We start from the raw sequence: 24,628 nt of genomic DNA, 5'->3' as shown, positions 1-24,628 counted from the left end.
TAAAAGTCTTTCATGAGTTGCATGGGACTGGAGGAACCACTTACTACCTGGCTCACTCCTAGCTGGAGAGTTGACTCCTCCTCACATGGGCCGACTGCAGGACATGACGCTGGTTTCCCCCCCAGGGAGCCATCCAAGACACCAAGACAGAGAAGCAATGCCTTTTATGGCCCGGCCCTGAAAGTCACACATCATCTACGGGTCCATATTCTATTAGCACATACCAGCCCTGATTCAGCCCCGACTCTGCCCGTGTGCCAGCGGTGCTATTTTGGACTAGCACCAAAATTCTAGGTCTCTGTGTTCCCTCATTTGTTATCTAAAAACAACTTCCGTTCGGGGCTATTCTGAACGTAAACCAATAAACTGTCAAGCGCTGCTTAGTACAATGAGCTGCCCCACAACAGGAGTCATTTCGAAATGATTTCGCTTCCTTAGAGAGCCCGTCCCAGGGTCGCCTTATTCTTCTAAAGTTGAAACGCCGAGCCTCCCCTTTTCCCAACCCCGTAGAGAAGAGTCAGGCAGACCCCGTCTCCCCAGCCCGACTCCCATCCGAAGTAGGACTGTTCCAGAGGTGGAACTCTAGTTCCCGGGGCGGGTCCGGCGCCCGGAGCGCAAGCGAACGGACCGGAAGTGGCTCCGGCAGTTCTTCTTCTGTCCCGGAGGGCACCGGCGGGACGCGGCGGGACGGCTCTGGTGGGCTCCGCGGACGGGGACGCCGGCGCGGGGACGCCCTGAGCGCGGAGCAGCGGGCTCCCGGAAGAGTAGCGGCCACGCCATGCCAGCTTGGAGGCTGCTGGCTCGGGCCGGCGCCCGGGTGCTGGGCCGTGGCGTGGACGGCCTGCATGCGGCCTCGGGCTCAAGGAACAGGTGTGTGCGGGTGAGGGTCGGGGCTGGGGGTGGTGCCTGTACCTGCAGCCCTGGGGCAGCCGCCTGGCCTGGTCCCCGGGGCAGCGGCCCGGCCTGGTCCCGGGGTAGCCGCCTAGTGTAGTCCCTGGGCAGCGGCCCGGCCTGGTCCCCGGGAAGCCGCCTGACCTGTTTCCCGGGGCAGAGACCCGGCCTGGTCCTTGGGGCTGCCGCCTGGCCTGGCCTAGCCTGGCCTGGCCTAGCCTGGCCCGGCCCAGAGGTCTCTGCCCCGGGTTGCGGAGGAGGGGGCTCCGTCCAGACCTAAAGAGTAAGGGTCGTTGTCTAAGGCCGTACCCTTTAAAGAACTGAACTGATGTTTGTTTGTTTTTAACGCTGATGAGCTAACGACTGGCAGCGTCACCAATAATATTATCTGCTGGTTGGTGAGCGTTAATGCTGTTAGGTCCATTAGGCGCAGTAGCTCAAGCAGCCTCACCTGAGAGAGCTGCGCTCATCCGTCTTACTGATACGACCACTGTTCCAGCGTGATACCGTTTTGCAGATAAAACAGAGGCTTAGAGAAAAGTGAGTTGCCCAAGGTCACTTAACTAGTAAGTGCAAAGTTGGGACTCCAGCCTGAATCTATCGACCTGTCGATGGAAGGGAAAGAGACCACAGAAAGCTTTACTTCTTTTCTGACCCTCCTTTTGAGAATTACACACCTCCTTCCTGCTCTCCATCCCCTAAGGTCTTTCTTGGTGTGTTCAGCTGGTCTTTGGTCATGTCTTCTGTGGATTTTAAAATTTTGCACACCCAGTTTCTTCGCCACTCTGAACCTAGGCCATGTCATTGCAGGGAAGAGAGGTGAGCCTATCAGGGAGAGATCAGTACCCAACATTGTCACCTCTTCTGGATATATACTGTTCAGGTACTTGTTCAGATGGGCCAGTGGCTTCTCTTTCATCGACGTAGGAACAACTGCGTTAGATGTCAGTTTGTCACGGAGCAGATGAGGAACTTTTCCTCCAGGGAAACCATTAGCAGTTAAAATATGAGCCCCATTATTGTTATTATAAGGCATGTCAGGGAAAAAACTAGAACAGAATCCAAACCCTTTCCTAAGGTCCTGATTACACTTTCCAATTCATGTGACCTCCCTTCCGAACATTAAGTGGGGGAACCTTTTAAATTGTGCTTTGTTGTCTGATTTTTATTTTTACAGGACAGACATCTGGTTTTTGGTTAGAAGTCTCCATGGAGAGAGTGGCACTTGGTGGGATGAGCATCTTTCTGAAGAAAATGTTCAGTTTGTTAAGCAGTTGGCCTCTGATGAAAATAAAGCCCAGTTAGCAAGCAAACTCTGTCCTCTGAAGGATGAGCCGTGGCCCGTACATCCTTGGGAACCAGGTGTTTGTTATTTTGTGTTTAATGTGTTCTCATCGCCCAGTTGCTGTGTGGCGGGCCCATTCAAAATCATTGTGACTTTGTGATAAATTTATCATCTGTTGAAACGATTTTTTCATGTCTGAAGTATGTCTGTTTCATTGGTTTGAGTTGCAGGTTTGTTTCCAGCATCCTGGTCCACCTTTAGTGAATGTCTGGTGGTCATCCAGAAGCTGCTTTGTGGGTGCACAGAAAATCATTCTGCACTTGTGTTCTTGTTTTCTTTAGATGAAAAATAATATAAAATAAGTCAGGGAAGAAAAGCTGGAAGAGTGTGTGGCCGGACCAGGAGGCATGAGGCCTTTCCTGTCCAGGGTATCGTCTTCGGTTAGGGTTTATTGTGACTGTTGAATCTTATCACGGCCAGAGTTCTTAGTGGAGCAACTTTATCGGTTTATGCAACAAATCTAAGTGTCGTTGGGGAGGCCGACAGATTTTAGCAGTACGACCATTTGTGTCCTCCCTGTAACCCCAGCTAACTTCTTAAGATTTGAGTCGTACATTTCTAATTAATGAGGCTAGATATGAATTAGTATTAGGAAAGCAAAGCACAGTGATGGATTTATCCTGCCCTCTGAATACACTGCTTTAAAACCAGTGTTTATCAGATAAACTGTTTTGTTTTGTACATTCCTCTTACATTTATTCTTCAGAGATTTATTGAGGACCAGCATGTTATGTCAGGCATTGTTGAAGGCACTCAGATCTGTAAGAGGAACCTTTGTGTTTTACTCTGAATCCATAAGCGTGTTTCTTATGTGCCTGCTCTTTGTATTGAAACCACAATTTAGGAAATACTGTTTCATTGTGTTGGTGAGCGCTGAAAAAGCTGTGTGACTGTTGACGTGGTTTTCATTGCCAGGTTCCTCGAGAGTCGGCCTTATCGCGCTGAAGCTGGGCATGATGCCTTTATGGACCAAGGATGGTCAAAGGCATGCTGTCACATTACTGCAGGTGAGAAAGACACCCGAGGTATGACGAGTCTGTGTGGCAAGATCTGTTTGTGCAGACCTCAAAGGGCAGTTTCGTGTGGTGAAGGAAAGGGTAGCGTCAGACATAAACACTGAAGGAGCTTTACTTCTGACGGTATCAGCGCAGGTTCCCAGCGGCCTGAATGGTGGTTTTCTCAATAGCAGCATTGGGATACTTGGGGCAGTGAATAAAACCAGTCACAGCCCAGCTCCTTTTAGAGCGACTAGTTTAACTCATAATCAGAGAGCATCTCAGCCCCATTGCTCTGTGTTAACTCAGAATGTAGCTCTCTCTTGTCTGTGGAAGCAGCACTTCGTTCTTTGAGGTGAGGTGGACTTCACATTTAAGAATGTGGGGCATGGGGCCAGATCCCTGACTTCACATCTTGGATCTGTCCCTTTGTGGCTGTGTTCCTTGGAGCACTGTGCCTTGTCTGTAAAAGATGCACTTTTATTCTGTGAAAGAAGCTGTATGGCCCACCTCAGAAGGTTATTGTGAGGTGTGCACAAGATGATGAAGGTCAAGCCCTGAAAACAGTGTGCAGTGTCAGATAAACGTGAGCTGCTTTGTCTTTATCCAACAATAGAAAGATGGCTGATCTGGTTAGGAGACCCTCACGCCCCAAATCACTGTGGACGGGCTGGTTCATTTTGGAGGCCTCGCCTTCGACAAGTGATTAGGCAGATGGTGGTGGTTAAAGTGAGCACTCAGGCACCCAGGTGTGTCCAGTGCTGAGCCTCACGGGCGGCCTGCAAGCCCTTAGGCACTTCTTGTTGACTCGGGATGGTTAAAGAAAGGATTGGGGTTTCTAGAACTACTAGAAACTAGTGGAGCTTTCAGGAGTGACGGGTGGGGTTGAAAGTGGAACAGCCACCTCAGGAAGCAGCTTAGCACCGTGGTCAAGTTGAACATGGTGAACCTTATAGTCCAGCAGTTCCCCGCCTGAGTGTTAGTAGGGAACTTGAACTGGTGAGCACCAGGACACCCAGCAGTGTTTATGTAGTTAGTCCTCCAAAACCAGAAGTAGCCCGGTGTCCGTCACGGTAGGATGAGTGAGTGAATCGTGGTCTGCTTAGGTAACAGAATGCTGGATGGCAGGGGAGACGGAGCACCCGGCAGTACGGGTGAGCCCTGCAGGTGGGATCTTGAGTGAAAGCAGGGAAACGTGGACAAGTCCATACGACCTGCGTCCACTTAGGGGAAGGTCCGAGCCAGCCGCGCAGACCTGCATCATAATGCAGCGCTTTCAAGGGGTGGTGATTATAAAGGTCGTGAGAGCCATCGGCGTCGACAGTAGCGGGGTCACAGCGGCTGCTTCAGAGCGGTGCTTCTCAGACTTGAGTACGGCTCAGAGCCACCTGGAGGCCTTACAGTCACAGGGGCTCTCAGTCAGCAGGTCTCAGCTGAGCCGAAGAGCCTGTGTTTCTCCAGGTGCCCAGGGGATGCTGATGCAGCTTGTCTGGGACCACACTTCCAGAGCCGCTGCTCTAGGGATGGAAGAGGAGGGATGGGAGTGAGGGGTGACTGGGAAGAGACAGGGCTTTGGGGGCATCCTGACATGGGTAATGGTTGCATGCACACTTTTCTTATAAATCCTCATTTGCTTATGCACTTTATGTGTTGTATTTGACAATTGTCTTAAGGTTATTTCTGTATTTTCAGATTGTGGTTGGTTTTAGAGAGATGATGAGATTAAAAAAAAACTTTAGGGGATTCCTTATTGTCCTAGGGCCTCGTGTGGCTGGTGTGTAATATTAAAATGTATCTCAGTGCATACTTCGTTGTTTTTTTTTGTTTGTTTCTTTAGGTGCAAGACTGTCACGTCCTAAAATATACTCCAAAGGAAAATTATAATGGAAAAATGGCAGCTCTAACTGTAGGAGGAAAAACTGTATCACGTTTCCATGTAAGATACATTTTCATTCCTAGAATAGTACATTTCATGAGTTTCAGATCTGAGTTCTTTGAGATTCTGTATTTAAGTTTTGAGGCTATTCCATAGCCACAGACTGGTATTTGTCCAGGAGGTTAAGTTATGGATTTGGGGGCAGGCAGTCTGGCAGAGCCATGGAGCCCAGAGCCTGGGGGACTTCGACTTTGTTCCTGTATCTCCTTTCACTGTCTGGAACAAGTGACTTCACCCTCTAAGCTGCAGTATTTGCCCAGATGTAAAATGGGGATAAAAATGCTACTTACATAAGAGGTTTGTTACCAGGATTATATGAGATTTTTCCTATGTGCTTGGCATGTAACAGACACTGAACAGGTGGTAGCTATTTGGTTATTTTGCTGTTTAATTTCATTGTTTTTCTAAATTGTCTCAACTCTTGGCACCAACAGGATGTGAGGGTTAATTTTGTATGTACTAGAAGCGGTTCTGACTGTTGGGGAGAAAGCTGTATATGAACCCACATCAGATTTTTTTTAAATAAAGCATATTTCCCAAGTAGAATACAAATAGAATGCCACGTTTGTAGTTTAAATGTGAAAAATCTGCAGTTAGTATTCTCTATTGAATGTTGAAAGCAGAGAATACCTTCCTAGAAACAGTGATGGTTTTTACTGGCGGCTCCTGAAACATCTTTAGGTTTACTAAGGCATTGCTTGTCTCCACTTGTCCATTCTAACTTGTTTATAAAATGGATGTGAGTGGACGCTAGGACGCAGCCTGGGCCACGCAGCTGTCAGAGCTGGCCCGTGTTTACTGTGAGCCCTCTAGTTCCTTGTCACAGATTTGGGCACTTCCTGCCAGGCAGGGAAGCCCTTTATGCCTTGAACGTTTGTTGTCTCATTAGCCTTTTCAGCCTCTAAAGCCACAGAGGTTAAGCAGCTCCCCCGCTCAGGGCTGCCCACTGAAGGGGTGGATCTGCAGTCAGACTCCAAGCCTTCCTTTCTGAGCTATGTCTTGCTGTCCCCACTCTGGGGCGTGTAGGCTGGTGGGAGGGTGGACTGATAAACCCGCCATCTGGGTACAGGGCTGTGACTGCAGCAGGCCCAGGCTGCTGGAGGACCAGGGAGGAGAGCGGGCCTGGTCGCTGCAGAAGCAGAGCCTGTGTGCGTGGGGAGGAGCCTGCATGGTGTCTGGATCTCTGTGGGGTCCGGTGCGGGGCCGGGGAGTGTGGTGAGGGGGTGAAGGGGGCAGCTGTCAGGATGGAGGGCTGAGGAGTTGGGGCTCTGAGGAGCCTTGTGAGTTCTCTAACCAGGGCAGTGCCAGGTGAGCTGTGATCTTGGTTAACTCAGTCAGGAGAACCCAGCGCAGGGAGGACGTTCTGGAGGTGATTTTCAGCACTGGGGGAGTTGATAAAAGTGTTTGGCACCAGAGCAGTGGCATTGGGTTTGGAAGGGGTGGTGATTGTAAAGGACTCGGAGTAAGCGTGTGGGGAGGGGACATGGCGGGGTGGCGCCCTGTGCCCAGCCTGGGATAGTGCAGGGGAAGGGAAGCTGGGAGGAAAGGTGTGTTTGAGGTGTTTACAGCAAATCCAGATGGAGTTGTGCTATGAATGGTGGGGATACTGGTCAGTACACTGGTGGTGGTTGAAGTCACCGGGGTCTTGTAGCTCAGTAGGACTATCTCAGAGTGTTAGAGAAGTTAGCTGGTTATGGTTTAATTTTTCATTAAAGCTTCATTGTAATATCTGCTACTAGTTCTTGACAGTTTATTGACTAATAATTTCAGGCCTCAGATAATTCCACAGTAATTAAAAGCACAAGGTAATATTTTTGGAAACTTGTTTTTAATGTCAAATATTTGAACTTTTAAGTATGTCGATGTTTGTCAGCCTTCACGTGAATCGTGTAACTCTTCTGTTTAATGGATGCCACTGTTTTCTGATTGATCATATTAGACAAAAACTTTGTCTTTGACCTTTCATCAGAGTAGGATGTGAAAATGAAATTCTGAAATTCTTAAAAGTAAAGCATTTTGGTTCAGAAAGGAAAACAATTTTTGGAACTAAACTATATACAAACTTCCTGTTGCTTATAGTAACTGTCAGGGAAACTGCAGGTGGCTTGGTTATAGAAGGTAGAGACAGACAGACCTATGAATATATAATATCAAACAGCTAAGCATTCTACAGTGAGTTGATTGTATTGGTTTTTTTTTATAATAGGGCTACAGTGTTATTTTTTCAATCTGTAAAGAATTCATTCCTCCAAGAAACTAGACTGCTTTTGCTGCTTTTGTGCCTTATACATAAAAACTGATGCGGCATATAGTATTTTAGAATAAGGAAGTTAAGTAGCCTTAAACGTTGATTAAATCAATTCATCTTAGGAGCAGAGGCATTTTCATCGTGAGAAGGAAATTGCAGGGAACTCTCAAGGCAGAGAAAAAATGCACCCTCATAGGTGGGAGTATCCAAGTGTGACACTGCTGTCAGTTTTGTAGATTGCCTTTTGAAATCATTTTAAAAAAAAGAGAAAAACTGGTGTCACACTGCTGTTGATTACAACTCAACTTAAGCATTTGGTTTTTCTCACAACTGATACCAAGTTAGTTTTATAATATTTTGATTTTAAAGGAAGAAGCAAAGTATTCAATTTTAATGAAATCGGAAGATAATCAAGAAGTGTTACCTTTGTTCTCTTTATGTCTCAGTTTATAAATACTTAGGTCAAGATGTGTATCTTGTCCCATCTTGTATGACTAGAAAAAGCAAAAGATTTCTCTCAGGAGCCTCCCATCATACCTAAAAACTGACATTAATAATATGTTTTTTAAATTACCAGGAAGAATATGTGAATGTCAAAAATAAAATTGAAATCTCTTCTAAAATGTAATAACTCTCAATCTGATACATCAGGAGAATATTTCAAGGAGCTGCATTTTCAAAACATTTATTGATATATAATTGACCTACTCTTAGTTGTGGATGCACAGTATAGTGACCTGATATTTCTGTAGTTTATTCAGTGGTCCCTGCAGTAAGTCTAGTTACGATCTGTCACCACACGAAGATGTCATTTAGTTATTGGCTGTATTCCCCGCACTGTAGAGTTCATACCTGGGCCTCGTTCTTTTGGTAACTGGAGGTTTGTGCTTCTTCATCTCCCTCCCCTATTTCCCTCATTCCCCCTGTGCCTACCTGTTTGTTCTCCATATCTATGAATCTGTCTCTCTTTTGTTACATTTGTTTATTTGTTTCTTAGATTCCACATATAAGTGAAATAATATAGTATTTGTCTTTGTCTGACTTACTTCACTTAGCGTAATGCCCTCTCGATCCATCCATGTGGTCATAGATGGCAAGACTGTATTCCTGTTACGGCTGAGTAATATTCCATTGTGCTTATGTACCACATCTTCTTTATCCAGTCATCTGTGTGTGAACACTAGGTTGCTGTGTCTTGGCTGTTGTAAATAGTGCTGCAGTGAACATGGGAGTGCATTTGTCTTTGAATTAGTGTTTTGTTTTCTTCAGGTAGATACCCAAAAGTGAAATTGTTGGATCATGTGGTAGTTCTGCTTTTAGTTTTTTGAGAAACCTCTGTCATGTTTTCCATAATGGCTGCAGCAATTTACATTCCCACCAGCAGTGTAGGAGGATTCCCTTTTCTCTATATCCTCACCAAAACCTATTATTTCTTGTCTTACTGATAATAGCCTTTATCCCGTGTGTGAGGTGCTGTCTCATTGAGCTTTATTTGCATTCCCTGACCAGCGACGTTGAGCATCTTTTCATGTGTCTGTTGGTCATCTGCGTGTCTTCCTTGTCTAGTCAAGTCCTCGGCCCATTGTTTTATCAGGTTGTTTGGGTTTTTTTTTTTTGATGTTGAGTTGTATGAGTTCTTTGTGTATACATACATATATATGTATTTATCATATCTATCATTTGCTGTTACCTTCTCCCACTTAGTAGGCAGCCTTTTCATCTTGTTGATAGTTTCCTTCACTGTGCAAAAGCTTTTTTGTTTGGTGTCTCATTTATTTCTACTTTTGTTTCCCTTGCCTGAGGAGACTGATTCAAAAAAGTTTTGCTAAGACCAGTGTCAGAGGTGGTACTGGCTGTGTTTTCTTCTAGGAGTTTTATGGCTTCAGAAGTGTTACATTTAAGACATTAATCCATTTTGAGTTTATTTTTGTGTATGAAGTGAGACAGTGTTCCATTTTGTTTCTTTCTCATGTAGCTGTCCAGTTTTCCCAGCACCATTTATGGAAGAGACTATCTTTTCTCTATCATATATTCTTGCCTCCTTTGTCATGGATTCATTGACCATTAAGCATGATTTTATTTCTGGGCTCTGTGTTCTGTTTCATTGATCTATATGTCTTATTTTTGTGTCAGAACCATACTGTTTTGATTACTGTAGCTTTGTAGTGTAGTTTGAAGTCAGGGAGTGTGATAACCTCCAGCTTTGCTCTTTCTCTCAAGATTGTTTTGGCTATTCTGGGTCTTTGGTGATTCCATATAAACTTGGGATTATTTATTCTGGTTCTGTGAACAATGCCATTGGTATTTTAATAGGGATTGCATTGAATCTGTAGACTGCCTTGGGTAGTGTGATCATTTTAACAGTATTCTTCCAGTCCATGGACACAGTATATCTTTTCATCTCTTTGTTTCATCTTCAATTTCTTTCATCAATATCTTAACAGTTTTCCAAGTATAGCTCTTTTACCTTCTTGGTTAAAATTATTCCTAGGCATTTTATTCTTTGTTTTTAAATCAAAGTATAGTTCATTTATAATGTTGTGTTAGTTTCTGGTGTACAGCACAGTGATTCAGTTATACATACACTTTTTCATTATAGGTCATTACAAGGTATTGAATATAGTTCCCTGTACTATCCAGTAGGACCTTGTTGTTTATTTTATATATAATAGTTTGTATCTGCTAATCCCAGACTTTTAATTTATCCCTCCCTCACTTCCCCTTTGGTAATCGTGAGTTTGTTTTCTATGTCTGTGAGTCTCTTTCTGTTTTTTAAATAAATTCATTTGTGTCTTTTTTTTTTATATTCCACATGTAAGTGAAATCACATGATATATGTTTTTCTCTGTCTGATTTCACTTAGTTTGACGATCTCTAGGTCCATCCATATTGCTGCAAATGGCATTATTTCATTCTTTTTTTAAGGCTGAATAGTATTTCACTGTATAAATATACCACAACTTCTTTATCCAGTCACCTGTCAATGGACATTTAGGTTGCATCTGTGTTGTGACTATTGTAAATAGTGCTGCTGTTTATGAATTAGAGTTCCCTCTGGATATGTGGCCAAGAGGGTTTGCTAGATCATATGGTAAGTCTGTTTTTAGTTTTTTAAGGACCTTTTTTACTGTTTTCCATAGTGACTGTGACAAACTTCATTCCCACCAACAGTGTAGGAGGGTTCCCTTTTCTCCACACCCTCCCCAGCATTTGTCATTTGTGGACTTTTGAATGATGGCCATTCTGACTGGTGTGAGGTGATACCTCATTGTAGTTTTGATTTGCATTTCTCTGATAGTTAGTGATATTGAGCATTTTTTCATGGGCCTATTGGCCATCTGGCTGTCTTCTTTGGAGAAACGTCTGTTTAGATCTGTCCATTTTTTAATTTTTTTTTTTTGTTGTTGTTGTTGTTACTGAGCTGTATGAGCTGTTTATATGGAAATTAAGCCCTTGTCAGTCGTGTCCTTTGCAGATATTTTTCCTCAGTTGGTAGATTGTCTTTTCATTTTGTTTATGGTTTCCTTTACTATGCAAAAGCTTGTAAGTTTAATTAGGTGCCATTTGTTTATTTTTGCTTTTATTTCTATTGTCTTGGGAGACTGACCTAGGAAGAACATTACTTCAGTTTATGTCAGAGAATGTTTTACCTATGTTCTCTTCTTGAGGTTTGATAGTGTCTTATATTTAAGTCTTTAAGCCATTTGGAGTTTATTTGTGTGTGTGGTGTGAGGGAGTGTTCTAACTTCATTGATTTACATGTCGCTTCAGTTTTCCCAACACCGCTTGCTGAAGAGACTCTTTACTCCATTGTATGTTCTTGCCTCCTTTTATTCTTTTTGATGCAGTGGTAAATGGGATTGTTTCTTAGTTTCTCTTTCTGATAGTTCATTTTTGTGTGTACAAACACAACAGATTTCTGTCTCTTAATGTATGCTACCACTTTACTGAATTCCTTTAATCTGATAGTTTTTTGGTGGCATCTTAAGGATTTTCTATATATAGCATCATGCCATCTGCAAACAGTGACAGTTTATCTGCAAACAGTGACAGCGTTACTTCTTCCCTTCCGATTTGGATTTCTATTATTTCTTTTTCAAGGAGCTGCATTTTTTAATGAAAACTTTTCTGTGTGCCTTTGTTATGGCAGAAGTGGATATGATTGAAGATGAAAAGCAGGGCCTTGGTATGAGTGATGCTGCATACCAGTGTTAGATTTCAGCACTCGGGAAGTGAACCATAGCGGATAACGGGAGTGAATTTATGATACCACTCTTGGAGGAAGCGGTGGGCTCCCGAGGGAATGCCGTGCGATAGAGGACAGTCCTCCGTGGGCGTCCACAGCAAAGCTACTCAGCATGTGGTGCACAGCCCCAGCGGGCCCCCAGGGAGAGTCTCGGGGGCTGTGGGCTGACCCAGGTGTTAAAGTTCTCTGCTTACGAGCCAGTGCCACCCGATTTCACGGCAGCTAAAGGTAACCTATTCAGTAAGTTATAAAGGGGCACGAGCAGTTCTTATTTCAGACTGAACTCAGCAAGTACCTGAAGTTTGCTGCATATTCAAATATGCTCTGCAGATAAGTGGGGCTGCTCACCAGAGCTGGGACTAGACATGTATTAATGATTTTAATGACCTTTGGAAGCACAGAGCAGAGAGGAGATGATGGGCCAAGAGACTGGCCTAGGAGACCCAGGGAAGCACTCGGAGTTCTGTGGTCACTGGGCCCTGCAGGCGCTCACTTACAGTTAGAGGGGCTGAGGGTGAAGGGCGTGCCTGTGTTAGAATCTGACGAGGGAGGCTCTCCCCGTATGGAAGTGTGGAGTGGTGCAGCTTTCTTGCCAAGTCTCATAGTGATCTATGTCAAGAGTTGGAAGAATTTTAAAAAGACGAAAAGATACCAGCACATTATGATAAGAAAATATATAAAGGTTCTATTCAAGGATATTTACGATAGCAGGAAACAGAGTGATGGTAAACAGAGAAGCCGCAAAGCCTCTGCTCTAAGCAGCTTACATGGGTTTGGGTTGAGGCAGGGAGGCTGCTGCACAGAAGAGAAACAGTTAAGGTGCACACATAGGGGTGCTTGGAAGGTGAGTGAAGTAGGCTGAGGGTATTACACGTGACAGAAAGTGTTGCTGTTAGTAGAATAATCAGGAAAGGTGAGTAGATACTTGGATGGAGACCTGGAAAAAGTGAGGGAGCAAGTCATGTAAGAACCTGGCGGGGCTGGGGGAGAACTAGGGGAGGGAGGGGAAGAGGTGTGAACTGCCAGTCGCAGGATAAATGAGTCGCAAGGATGGAGTGTGCAGGTGGGGCTACAGTCAGTAACTAAGTAGTAACTAGGGTGGTGACCACACTTACCGCAGGGATCAGTTTGAAATGTATGGAAATATCGAATCACTGTGTTGTGCACCAGGAGCTACATGGTGTCACAGTCATTACACTTTAAAAACAGATGAACAAGCAAACTCATCTGAAAAGACATCAGATTTGTGGTTACCAGAGGCAGGTGGTGGGAGACTTCCAGTTGTAGGATGAATGAGCCTGGGGATGTAGTGCACAACATAGTAAACGTAACCAGCACTGCTGTATGTTTGCACCTGAGTTGTTAAGAGAGAAATTCTAAGAGTTCTCATCACAAAGGAAAAGTCCTTTTTCTTTAATTTATTTATCTGTATGAGGTGATGGCTGTTCATAAACTTACTGTGCTCATCATTTTATGATACAAGATCGTTATTCTGTACCCCTTAAATTTATACAGTGCTGTATGTCAATTATATCTCAATAAATATGGAAGAAAAAATTTAAAACACCTATAAATCTGGCCAAATTTTGATAGTTATTTACTCTGGATATCAACATTCATTTTATATGTTTGAAATTTTTCTTAATAAAAACACACTCTTAAAAAAAAAATCTCCCATCTACAGTGGGTAGAGGTGACAGGAACTTACACAGGACAGACTTGTTGGATATGCATGTACGTATTAAATATAGCGTCCACACCTTACTGGGGGAGAAAATTGAAATCCTGGAAAAGAATAGAAATGTTTCCTTTTTGCCCTTTTTTAAAAAAGTGAGGCAAACATTTTCTACAGTTGTAAACAGCGTAGGCAGTTTAAGACCATGGAGAGGAAAAGGAGAGAGCGGGAAAACCTGGCCGAGTCGGGTTGCTGGCAGGGGCCCAGCATGTGCAGAGGATGCGAGGCCTTTGTTTAATGTGTTTTAGACTGGTCAGGAGGAGGGGTGGATGAGGTCAGGCCGTGTGGAACCTTGTAACGCGCAGTGAGGACTTGGGTATCGATTCTGCACTGGGGGGGCCCTCGTGGAGATTGGTGCAGCCCGTGATTGCAGGGCAGACTGGGGGTCTGGAGTGTGGAGGTTTGCAGACCTCTCTGGGGCCTGTTGAAATGATCCAAACAGGCTGGCCGGCAGGGCAGGGCTGGGACGTGGTTGAAGTGGAGTCTTTGGGAACGGCTGATGGGTGGACATGGGATGTGAGAAAGGAAAGAGTCACAGGTGATTGTAGGATTTGGGTCTTAACAGAAGTGCAGAGCTGCTGTTGGGTGAGATTTGGAAGACAAGGGGAGGGCAGGCTTGGCTGGGGCGGGGGCTTGTGGAGTTTGATTTTACGTCTGCAGCTTGTGTCATGGGACATCAGAGGGAAACACTGAGTTGGCGGTTAGATTTTTGTGGTTCAGAGTAGAATTGGGGACGGAAGTTAGAAAAGTGGGTCATTAACTTGTGTGAGCACTGGAAGCAGTGGCTGGAGGCTGGTGGAGGCCTCTCTGGGAGGGTGGTCTCCTGCACCAGCACTGCTCACGGAGCCACAAAAGTGAGTGTTGACCACATGGAGAGCTTGTGCAACCTGGACCAGTACTTGACAGCATTGAGCTTAGGGGCTGAAAGCCGCAAGTAGGTCTGAGAGGAGGAGGCGAGAGAGGGGAGACTGATCACGTTTTTCATGGAGTACTGTCAGAGGGGAGCTGAAGGAGTCTCTGTGGCCAAGGAGTTTTAATTTGAGTGCCTGTAATTTTTTGTATACTGGTAGGAAAGTTCCAGTGAGAAGGGGGCAACTGTTGGTCAGAAGATGATGGGGACAGTTTTAGGAGTAAAGCCATCTACTAGGTGACAGGGTGGGAGTCAGCACTCAGTGAAGGTGTGGCTTTAGTAAGAGTGTGGACAGTTCTCTGTGGTGATTCCCAGCCCCGGCTTCACATCATGACCACGGGGAGTGCTTCCAAGCCCTGACGCCCGGGTGCCACCTTGACCGGTGACCCCCAGCCTCCAAGCTGAGGGCCCAGTATCGGTGTTGTCTGCAAGCTCCCCTCGGACCTCCCGTGCGGCCTGGCGTGGGGTGGGCAGGCAACAATGTGGAAGGCTGGTGCCAGCACTCAACTAATTTGGTGGTGAAACCTGGGGAAGTGCTCCTGCTTCTGTGTGTGCAGTGAGATGAGAAGCAGCGTGATCAGCTCAGGGGGGCGGAGGGGACAGTGATGAGGTTTCAAGAGGATGTGACAGAGCTGCCTTGGAGGGGTGAGGGATTCAATCGGGGGTGGGTTGGCTGGGCCACACCAGGACCCACCTGGAGGTCTGGATGCAGGTGTGGAGGAGACAGGTGCGGTTCCCACGATCAGGTTCCTCAGACACATGGTCTCCAGTCAAAGTTCACATACGAGCACAAGTTTATTCCTTCTCCTGTGAAACAGTCTTGCCCCAAATGCTCTAGACGAGCCACACTCTGCTGGTTGTTGGACCCTAAGTGTGACGGACAAAGTTCTCACCCCTCAAGTAAGGGGCAGATATGGCACTCTTAGTTCACAGGGAAGCACGGTGCTCGTTGTTTTCTGGGGTGTTAACATACCTCAGTTTAGGTCTCTGTGCGTGAAATTCCACCTTCAGTGTTTAATGTGTTCCTTATGTGTGCTGTTTTCCTCCAGAAATCTCCAGCTATATTGGAATTTTACCAGGAACTTGGATTGCCTCCAAAACAGAAAGTGAAAATCTTTAAAGTAACAGATAATGCTGTAATTAAGCCAGGTAATCTGAGGTTGGGGGGCAGGGGGGCAGAAATACCCAAATGTGTGATTTGTTTAATGTCAGCCCTTTCGATAAAGCTGAATTCACAATACAAAGTCCCAAACGCTTATTTTTAAATATAAAACTATCGGATTTAGTCACTAGGGGCAAACAAGTCTTTTTCTTTTTTAAGTGGAGGGAACTGTAGGGAACTCTTTGTATCCATGAGAGAGGGAGGGATGCTTTTGTTTTTAAGGTACAGAGAGTTTCACATTCGAAAAAGCCACTCCAAATAAATAAATGAACTTTTAAAATATGAAGTTCACTGATGGTAGGCTGGCGTTTTATTAAGTGAAGAATAGCTAGACTCTTGCTGAGATAGGGTAAGTTGAGAAAATGCAGCCTGAAGTGGAAAAGTGACCACAGCACCTTGATGTGAAGATTCTTACCAAAAAGTCGAAGGTATTTTGCCTAATCCATGGGATGTCAAAAAGACTTGGCAATGTATGTTATATCAGTTCACGTAGTTAGCAGCATTTTGATGTCTTTGAACTTCAGAAAAGCTCCCTGATCTCTTGAACTTAAGTCTGACAAGTACACTGTAGAACGGCGTGTTCAGATTTGATATTTTAATACCTGAACTGAATCTCTTCAAGTGAAATACAGTTGCAAAGGTGAGAGTCAGCCTTGATACAAGCTAGAATGCAAAGTTTTTTAGGAGTGGAAGCTTTTTTTAAAAGTTTATTTTATTATTGTGTGTGTGTGTGTGTGTGTGTGTGTGTGTGTGTGTATGAGTGTATGAGTGTGTGAGACAGAGAAAGAGAGAGAGAGAAAGTAATTAGGTTTATTTGACAGGTACCGGGGATTGAACCCAGGACCTCGTGCATGCTGAGCACACTCACTGCCACTGGGCTGTACCCTCCCCACAAAGGTGTTTTTTGAAATGCATGTTTTTTTCATCTTTAAGGTACAATAAATAAAATTAAACTAACAAGTATAAAAATTAAGTCCACATTAATTTTTGCTATAGCTCAGACCATGTGACATTGTTGCTTTTGTGAGTGAAAAATGGTCAAATATCAGCAATTCAGGTCATTCAACCTCATAGAAATTCAGTCATTTTTAACCTCCCCTATTTTTTCTTAATTCAAGGTTTTTTCTGCACATACAAATCCAGATTGGGCTCTCCCTTAAAGGACACTACCCTCTGAAAGCCTCCAGCATTTTACTCCCTGTTTTAAACAAACAACAAAAAAAATTAGCTTTCAGTTACATTCTCTACTACGTTGGTTCTGGCTTCAAAAAAATCTCTTATTTGATGATGTTAATGTTGGTTCCTATTTTTGGGTAACTTATCTCCAATGGGGGAAAAAAGAGAATGGCTTGATCTAGCCTCAGTATTTTTTAAGTCATTCTCTTATTTTTATTGTCCTTATTTGAAATAGGAAATATACATATATTTTTTAATTTTGCGGGGGAGGTAATTAGGTTTATTTATTTTTTTAAAGGCAGTACCGGGCATTGGACCCAGGACCTCGTGCATGCTAAGCATGTGCTCTACCCCTTGAGCTATATACCCTCCCCCTGAAATAGGATATTTATCTTAATACACTGTTATTCACAAGAACAGCCGAGAACCTTCAGAGCCGTGTAACTAGCAGTCTGAGCACTGTTGGCTCAGGAGCCACCCACCTGGCAGCACCAGGCTGGCCTCTGGAGGCCCAAGCGCGCCGGCCTCACCGGCACCAGGTGCTTCGTGGGGGGCACTTCGTGGTTCAGCCCACGTACGTTTAGTACGTTTGCTGAACGACTTTATTATTTTATTATTGGCAGGTCTAATGGTTATGATGGCAGAAGAAACTCTCCTAACGTTTCTGAGATCTGGTAGCTAGAAGGTTCCTGGATGTGGTTTATGTGTAATGAGTTGTTCCTGGGCAGACGCATTTCATACGATTTTTTTTTTTTCCATAAAGGCACTCCACTGTACGCTGCTCACTTTCGTCCAGGACAGTATGTGGATGTCACAGCCAAAACGTAGGTCGCGTCACAGCTCTCTGTTCCTTTTGTTTCCCTCGTATATTAAAAACCACATGAGAAAGAAGCACAGGATTCTAAGTCAGGGAGCGCCAGCAGCAGGCGCCGCTGTGCCCGCTCAGGGCTCTGACCCTGCTGCTGCTGCCCGCGGGCGAAGCGTCCTTGTCAGGTCACGGCTCTGGCGCTGCGGTGCGCGCTTCTCTGAGTGGGACCCAGCGCCGGGCCCGCGTCCGTGTCAGAGTCGCCCGAGCAGTGCCCTGAAGTTCTTTTGAGACTGTCGTGGAGTCTGGTGGTTGGTGGTCCTTAACAACACTAGGAAGCGGTTACATTAGAAGCAGTTTGTACTGCTGTGATCCTTGTCCCTAAGGTGGCCCTAAGGTAACCCTGAGACATTTTTAGCACTGCGTTCACAGCCTGTCAGGAGCTTCTCTACGAGCCTCACTCTTGTCTCTGTCATCTGACAAGTCTGCAGCCTGTGTCCCAGGAGCGTTCTGCCCGGGAGCCCCTTGAAAATGAACAGTGGCCCACGGTTGCTCTGGGGTGTGTCAGGATCACCAGGACTGAGCCCACAGAAACCAGGTGGACGCCAGCGTCTGTTTCCGTAATGCAGGCAGATACATCCTCAGTCCCTCATCACTACCGCCTGCTGTCACGTGTGGGTCTTTGCACACAGCTCCTGGGGCCTCAGCCTTTGATTTATTTTGGAATGGAGTGGAACAGATTGGCAGCAGAGTCGGGGAGAGTGGGGCCTCCTTTTTTATATATATACTTATTTTCATATTTTTTTTCCATTAAAGGTTATTACAAGATGTTGAACATAGTTCCCTGTGCTCTACAGAAGAAACTTTTTCTTTAATCTATCATTATATGTAGTGGCTAACATTTATAAATCTCAAATTTACCCCTTCCCATCCCCATAAGATTGTATATTAAGTCTGCCAGTCTGTTTCTGTTTTGTAGATTAGTTCATAGTGTAGCTTTTTTTTTTTTTTGATTCCACATATGAGTGATATCATATGGTGTTTTTCTTTCTCTTTCTGGCTTACTTCACTTAGAATGACGATCTCTGGGTCCACCCATGTTGCTGCAAATGGCATTATTTGATTCTTTTTTATGGCTGAATAGTATTCCATTGTATAAACATACCACGTCTTCTTTCTCCAGTCATCTGTCAGTGGACATATAGGTTGTTTCCATGTCTCGGCTATTGTAAATAGTGCTGCTCTGAACATTGAGGTGCATGTGTCTTTTTAAATTTTATTTTTCTCTGGATATATGCCCAGGAGTGGGATTGCTGGATCATAGGGTAAGTCTATTTCTAGTTTTTTAAGGAACCTCCATACTGTCCTCCATAGTGACTGCACCAGTCTAGACTCCCACCAACAGTGTAGGAGAGTTACTTTTTCTCCACACCCTCTCCAGCATTTATTGTTGTAGACTTTTGAATGATGGCCATTCTGGCTGGTGTAAGGTGGTATCTCATTTACCTTTTGATCTGTGTTTCTCTGATAATTAATGATGCTGAGCATTTTTTTGTGTGCCTATTGACCATTTGTATGTCTTCATTGGAGAATTGCTTGTTTATGTCTTCTGCCCATTTTTGGAGTGGGTTGCTTGTTTTTTTGATGTTAAGATGTATGAGCTGTTTGTATATTTTAGAAATTAGTCCCTTGTTGGTCGCATCATTTTTTAATATTTTCTCCCATTCTGTAGGTTGTCTTTTCGTTTTGTTAGTGGTTTCCTTTGCTGTGCAAAAGCTGTTAAGCTTAATTAGATGCCATTTGTTTATTTTTGCTTCTATTTCCATTACTCTAGGAGGTGGTTCAGAAAATGTGTTGCTGTGATTTATGTCCAAGAGTGTTCTGCCTTTGTTTTCCTCTAGGAATTTTATAATAGCTGGTTTTACATTTAAGTCTTTAATCCATTTTGAGCTTATTTTTGTATATAGTGATAGACAATGTTCTAATTTCAGTCTTTTGCATGTAGCTGTCCAGTTTTCCTAGCACCACTTATTGAAGAGAATGTCTTTTCTTCATTGTGTAGTCTTGCCTCCTTTGTGGTAGATTAATTGACCAAAAGTGTGTAAGTTTATTTCTGGACTTTCTATTCTGTTCCATTGATCTATGTGTATTTTTGTGGCAGTACCATACTATTTTGATTACTGTAGCTTTGTAGTATAATCTGAAGTCAGGGAGCATGATGCCCTCAGCTCCATTCTTCTTTTTTAAGATTGTTTTGGCTATTCAAGGTCTTTTGTGTTTCCATATAAATTTTAACATTTTTTGTTCCAGCCCTGTGAAGAATGTCATTGGTAACTTGATAGGGGCTGCATTGAATCTGTAAATTGCGTTGGGCAGTATGGCCATTTTAACAGTATTGATTCTTCCAGTCCAAGAACACAGTATATCATTCCATTTGTTTATGTCTTCTTCAGTTTCTTTCATCAGTGTCTTAAGAGTTTTCGGAGTAGAAGTCTTTTGCCTCCTTGGGTAGGTTTATTCCTAGGTATTTTATTCTTTTTGGTGCGATGGGAAATGGTATTGTTTCCTTAATTTCTTTTTCTGCTATTTTATTATTAGTGTATAGAAATGCAACTAATTTCTGTATATTAATTTTGTATCCTGCAGCTTTACCAAATTCATTGATGAGTTCTAGTAGTTTTCTGGTAGTGTCTAAGGATTTTCTGTGTATACTATCATGTCATCTGCAGACAATGACAGGTTTACTTCTTTGTCTCCAATCTGGATTCCTTTTTCTTCTTTTTCTTCTCTGATTGCTGTTGCTAGGACTTCCAAAACTATGTTGAACAAAAGTGGTGAGAGTGGGCATCCTTGTCTTGTTCCTGATCTTAGAGGAAATGCTTTCAGCTTTTCCCTGTTACGTATGATGTTAGCTGTGGGTTTGTCATATATGGCCTTTGTTATGTTGAGGTATGCTCCATCTCTGCCCACTTTCTGGAGAGTTTTGATCATAAATGGATGTTGAATTTTATCAAAAGCTTTTCTGCATCTGTTGAGGTGATCATATGGTTTTTAAATCTTAATTTGTTAATGTGGTGCATCACACTGATTTGCAAATACTGAAGAATCCCTGCATCCCTGGGATAAACCTCACTTGATTATGGTGTGTGATCCTTTTAATGCAGTGTTGGAGTTGATCTGCTAGTATTTTGTTGAGGGTTTTTGCATCTCTATTCATAAGTGATATTGCCCTGTAATTTTCTTTTTTTGTGATATATTTGTCTGGTTTTGATATCAGGGTGATGGTGGCCTCATAGAATGAGTTTGGAAGTTCCTCTGCAAGTTTTTGGAATAGTTTCAGAAGGAGAAGTGTTAACTTCTCTAAATGTTCGGTAGAATTCACCTATGAAACCATCTGATCCTGGACTTTTGTTTGTTGGGAGATTTTTAAATTACTGATTTGATTTCAGTACTGGTAATTGGTCTATTCATATTGTCTACTTCTTCCTGGTTTAGTCTTGACAAACTGTATCTTTCTAAGAAATTGTCCATTTCTTCTACGTAGTCCTTTTTGTTGGTGTACAGTTGTTTATAGTAGCCACTTAAGATCCCTTGTATTTCTGTGGTGTCGGTTGTAACTTACCCTTTTTCTGATTTTATTAATTTGGGCGGTTGGGCCTCTTTTTAAGGAAACTGTGAGCCTTTGTTTTTTTTTTTCCCTGCTTTCTGATTGTTGCAGACTCTTTCCTGCTTCCTGGGGCCTCTAAAATCGCTGGTTTCTTGATAATGCTTTTTGTCCTCCCTGCCCTTGTGAAGAAATGAATAATATACTGGAGCTATAAAGCTTTGGTTTGGTTAGCTGGGGAGATGTGTGTGTTGTGAATCAGATGATTTTACTATTTAAGTTTCTGAATTGTTACATGTAATAAAATACCTCACGGTAATTCTGTTAATTTACATACAGTTAATAGTGTGTACATCTCATTACATATTTTACAGTATAAATTAGATATTTCAGGGAGCTCTGCAGAGTCAGATTCCCTTGTTAGCAAATGCCCTGTGGGGATATTTGTGACCGGCTTCCCAGTGCCTGTGTTCTAGATGCTTGTGTTTCATGCGCTGCTGTTGGGTTCCCTGGGCTTCTGAAAAGCTACCTTTAAATACTTCTGCTCAGGAGCGTAAAGTGGAAGGAGAGTGTATTGGTTTTGTTTTGTGTTTGAAGGTCACGTACTGGAGAAGGAAGCTGTGTACAGCCCCATGCTGGCCTCGGGACTAGGCTGCTACAGGCTGGGGGATTCACTAGCTGGGGTTTAGTAGTTGGCATTCACCTCTGGAAAAGGGGCCCTCACTGCTGAACTTCCACCGTGTGACCTGTCTGCTTACCTTTCCGAGGGGAGACCTGAGATCAGGGTGAAACGGACTTCATTTGACCTTTCACTGAAGGTTTCTGACGGCCATGACTCTTGTCGCCAGCATGTTATTTTGGCCTCAGGATGCTTGTAAGCACTTATAAATTAGTAGAACTCTGTGCTTCCCACATAGAGATGTTGGAATTCCTTCCCGGTGCAGCACTGGGTCTGAGCTGCACACAGTCCTGGTGGAGGCTGCCTCTTCCCTCTGCCGTTGACGTCCCTGAGCTTGTGTGTGTGTGCGCGCACGCGCGCACATGAGTTTGCTTGCTTCTCTTTTTCCTTTTTAAATTCTTCTGTCACCTTTCCCAGCTGCTTCTCAGTTTTTGAACAGTTCCCCCCACTTGGAGTTTCAGTCCTTGGCAGCAGTGAGAATGTTTTTCCTTGTTGGTTGTAAATAGAAGCGTCATCTTTTGGGCGTAGGCTCTAATCCTTGCAGCCCCTTGCTGTGACTCACTTGCAGGTGGGAATTTTCTACCTTGTCCCCCATTTTCAGTCCCTGTTTTAAAATTTTGAAACTTCTGGGCTCCGCCCTCTTGATTAATCGTGTTAGAGGTGCAGACACTAGAGGGAAAAGCCGCAGTGACGTGGGAGGTCATGAGGGACACGGGTTTACAGGCTGGAGTGTCAGTTCTCACGTGTTAGGGGCTTCGGTCTCCAGGAGGGCGTGTCAGGCGCGGCCCCCGTCTTCAGATTGGATAGGCCGGGGGCCGTAGCTGACAAAGGGCGTTTCCCACAAGCTCCTGCGCTGGGCGCCGCCCCGTGCCCGCCTTGTCCTAACTCTGCTCTGACTGGAACATTCAAGCTTTGGTTTTAAAGCAGGTCAGTCTGGTCAGCCCACTTCCATGTGGCTTGTCAGAAGAGCAGGCCTGTGTGTCACCCACGTTCCTTAGTCACTGGCTTCGCTGGCTCCTTGCTGTTGATTAATTTGAGACTTTTCTCTCTACAATTGAAGTTCTTCATTTGTCTCATGTAATAATTATATTTAATTGTTAAATCTACACATATTTTGAGTATTTCAAGTTTTTATCTTATAGCTTCGATTCTAATTGCTGGATTAAATATACTTTAGAAATAACTAACTAAATTAGAAAAATTTAAACATATTATTTTAAGAAAATACAGTGTTAATAGAATCTTTCTACTTCAAGAATGAAATTGTCTGCGGACATGTTTTTAAAGTGACCAGTAACCAACAGTAGCAGCCTCTTCTGCTAGACCTCCTTATGTTTTTTAAGAAAAATGTTTAATGACTGCATTAGAAATCACCTTACATTGAAAGGTGCTGAATTTGGGTATAATTCTTTATATAAATAAGTAAATTTATCAGTGTCACTTTATAGTGTGAGGTCAATATATATTTAATAGTTATTTTTAATTTTTACTTTTAAATAAATAGTTTTCATCAAAAGGGTCTGAGAATACAGATTCAATTTAGATTATATGGGGGAGGGTATAGCTCAGTGGTGAAGCATGTGCTTAGCATACATGAGGTCCTGGGTTCAACCCCAGTACCTCCATTTAAAAAAAAAAAAAAAAAAGATTATATGGGAAAGATCTTTACATCTGATACGTAGAACCATCCTAGCAGAATAATGTTTCATTATGCTATTAATAGATAATACGGCCCTGCCTGTGAAATATGGGAGCTTTATGTCATGTATTTGAAATAAAAGTTAAAGTGTAGCACGTGTAATGATGTGCCCCACACCACCACCACCACCACCACCTGCCCCATACAAGGACCCTTTAAAGATTATATTCTTGTTCTGTGGTGGCGATTGTTTTCCAGTGTAACTTCTCATAGATGGTGGGTTTGGGGGTTTCTCGTTTTCCCTTTGTTTCTCTCAGTTTTGACGAGGAGACAGCTCTAGATAAAAATACACATAGTGAGTGAGCTATGGTGTGACTGTTGATTCTTTTGTCAGCATAGATTCTGTTAATTGTTTTCTGTTGGATTCTAGTGTTGCTTATATAGCTTGCAGGGTTTTTTTGTTTTGTTTTTCTTTTTTTTTTTTTAAAGGAAAGAAATCAGAATAGAATGAAACTAAGATAAACAGAAAGAAAACTGTAAAAATGCATTCTGTGTTATTTGGGAGAAAAAGATGACACAGGCAGGGGGGACGCCCAGGGCACTTTCCTGCCAGGGTCTCGCTGAGCTTGAAATTCATGACCGGCCAACACACCTGATGGAATTTCTTGAAGCCCAGACTAAAATCAGAAAACAGCTCATTCAGCTCCTTAAGAGAGTTTTTCTTTCTGGATGAAGGATAAGCTAAAAATCCCTGAGTCTGGGCTAGTTAAAGCAACCTATATATTTTCAGGCATAGTCATAGTGCTTTAACGGCAATTTCTTGCATAATCTCACTGTTTCTGAAGTCTTTGGTACCCTTTGGCCTCAAGATAAAGACAGGACTGACTTTGATCGTGTTGTCCCTGGGGTAAAATGAAGGAAGGGGAGTTTCCTGGGTTCTTTCATTAATGTATCAACAAATTTGTACAGAAACCTGGTCCATCTGAGTGAATGGAAGCCAGGTAGCTTCTTACAGAAGCGAAGGCTCTCGGGGGCTGTGGCCAGGGGCGCACCCGTGTGAGAAGAGTGCTGCACACTCGGACCAGCCCACTGGGAGCTCGGGGAGGAGACAGGGCAGGAGCTGCCTTCAGGTGCAGGTGCCCCCAGCTCTGCACCTGTTGGGTGTGTTCATGTTTAGTAAGTCACTTCGTTTACTAGGTATTCAAAGCAGGAAATTTCTAAGCATACTAGTGGGACAATTTTCAAAATGAGTAAATT

At 43.7% G+C, this 24,628-nt stretch overlaps 1 protein-coding gene across 3 annotated transcripts in view; it reads left to right on the top strand.

The window, feature by feature from the left end:
- Positions 1 to 631: 631 nt before the first annotated feature.
- The window catches only part of MRPL3 (mitochondrial ribosomal protein L3), a 45,678-nt gene continuing 21,681 nt past the window's right edge, over positions 632 to 24,628 (top strand). Inside the window, exons 1-6 of one of the 3 annotated variants that reach the window (XM_032489513.1) lie at positions 632 to 870; positions 2,069 to 2,253; positions 3,152 to 3,243; positions 5,069 to 5,167; positions 15,356 to 15,455; positions 17,408 to 17,468. In XM_032489513.1, the coding sequence (XP_032345404.1) occupies positions 779 to 870; positions 2,069 to 2,253; positions 3,152 to 3,243; positions 5,069 to 5,167; positions 15,356 to 15,455; positions 17,408 to 17,468 (629 nt within the window). In that variant the 5' untranslated portion in view covers positions 632 to 778. The remainder of the gene's footprint in view (positions 871 to 2,068; positions 2,254 to 3,151; positions 3,244 to 5,068; positions 5,168 to 15,355; positions 15,456 to 17,407; positions 17,469 to 24,628) is intronic. The other 2 variants (XM_032489517.1, XM_032489507.1) reach the window with 2 other exon arrangements.

The sequence above is a fragment of the Camelus ferus genome, chromosome 1, assembly GCF_009834535.1.
Source record: "Camelus ferus isolate YT-003-E chromosome 1, BCGSAC_Cfer_1.0, whole genome shotgun sequence".
NCBI classification, from domain to species: domain Eukaryota; kingdom Metazoa; phylum Chordata; class Mammalia; order Artiodactyla; family Camelidae; genus Camelus; species Camelus ferus.
This window is presented reverse-complemented; position numbering and strand designations above follow the sequence as displayed.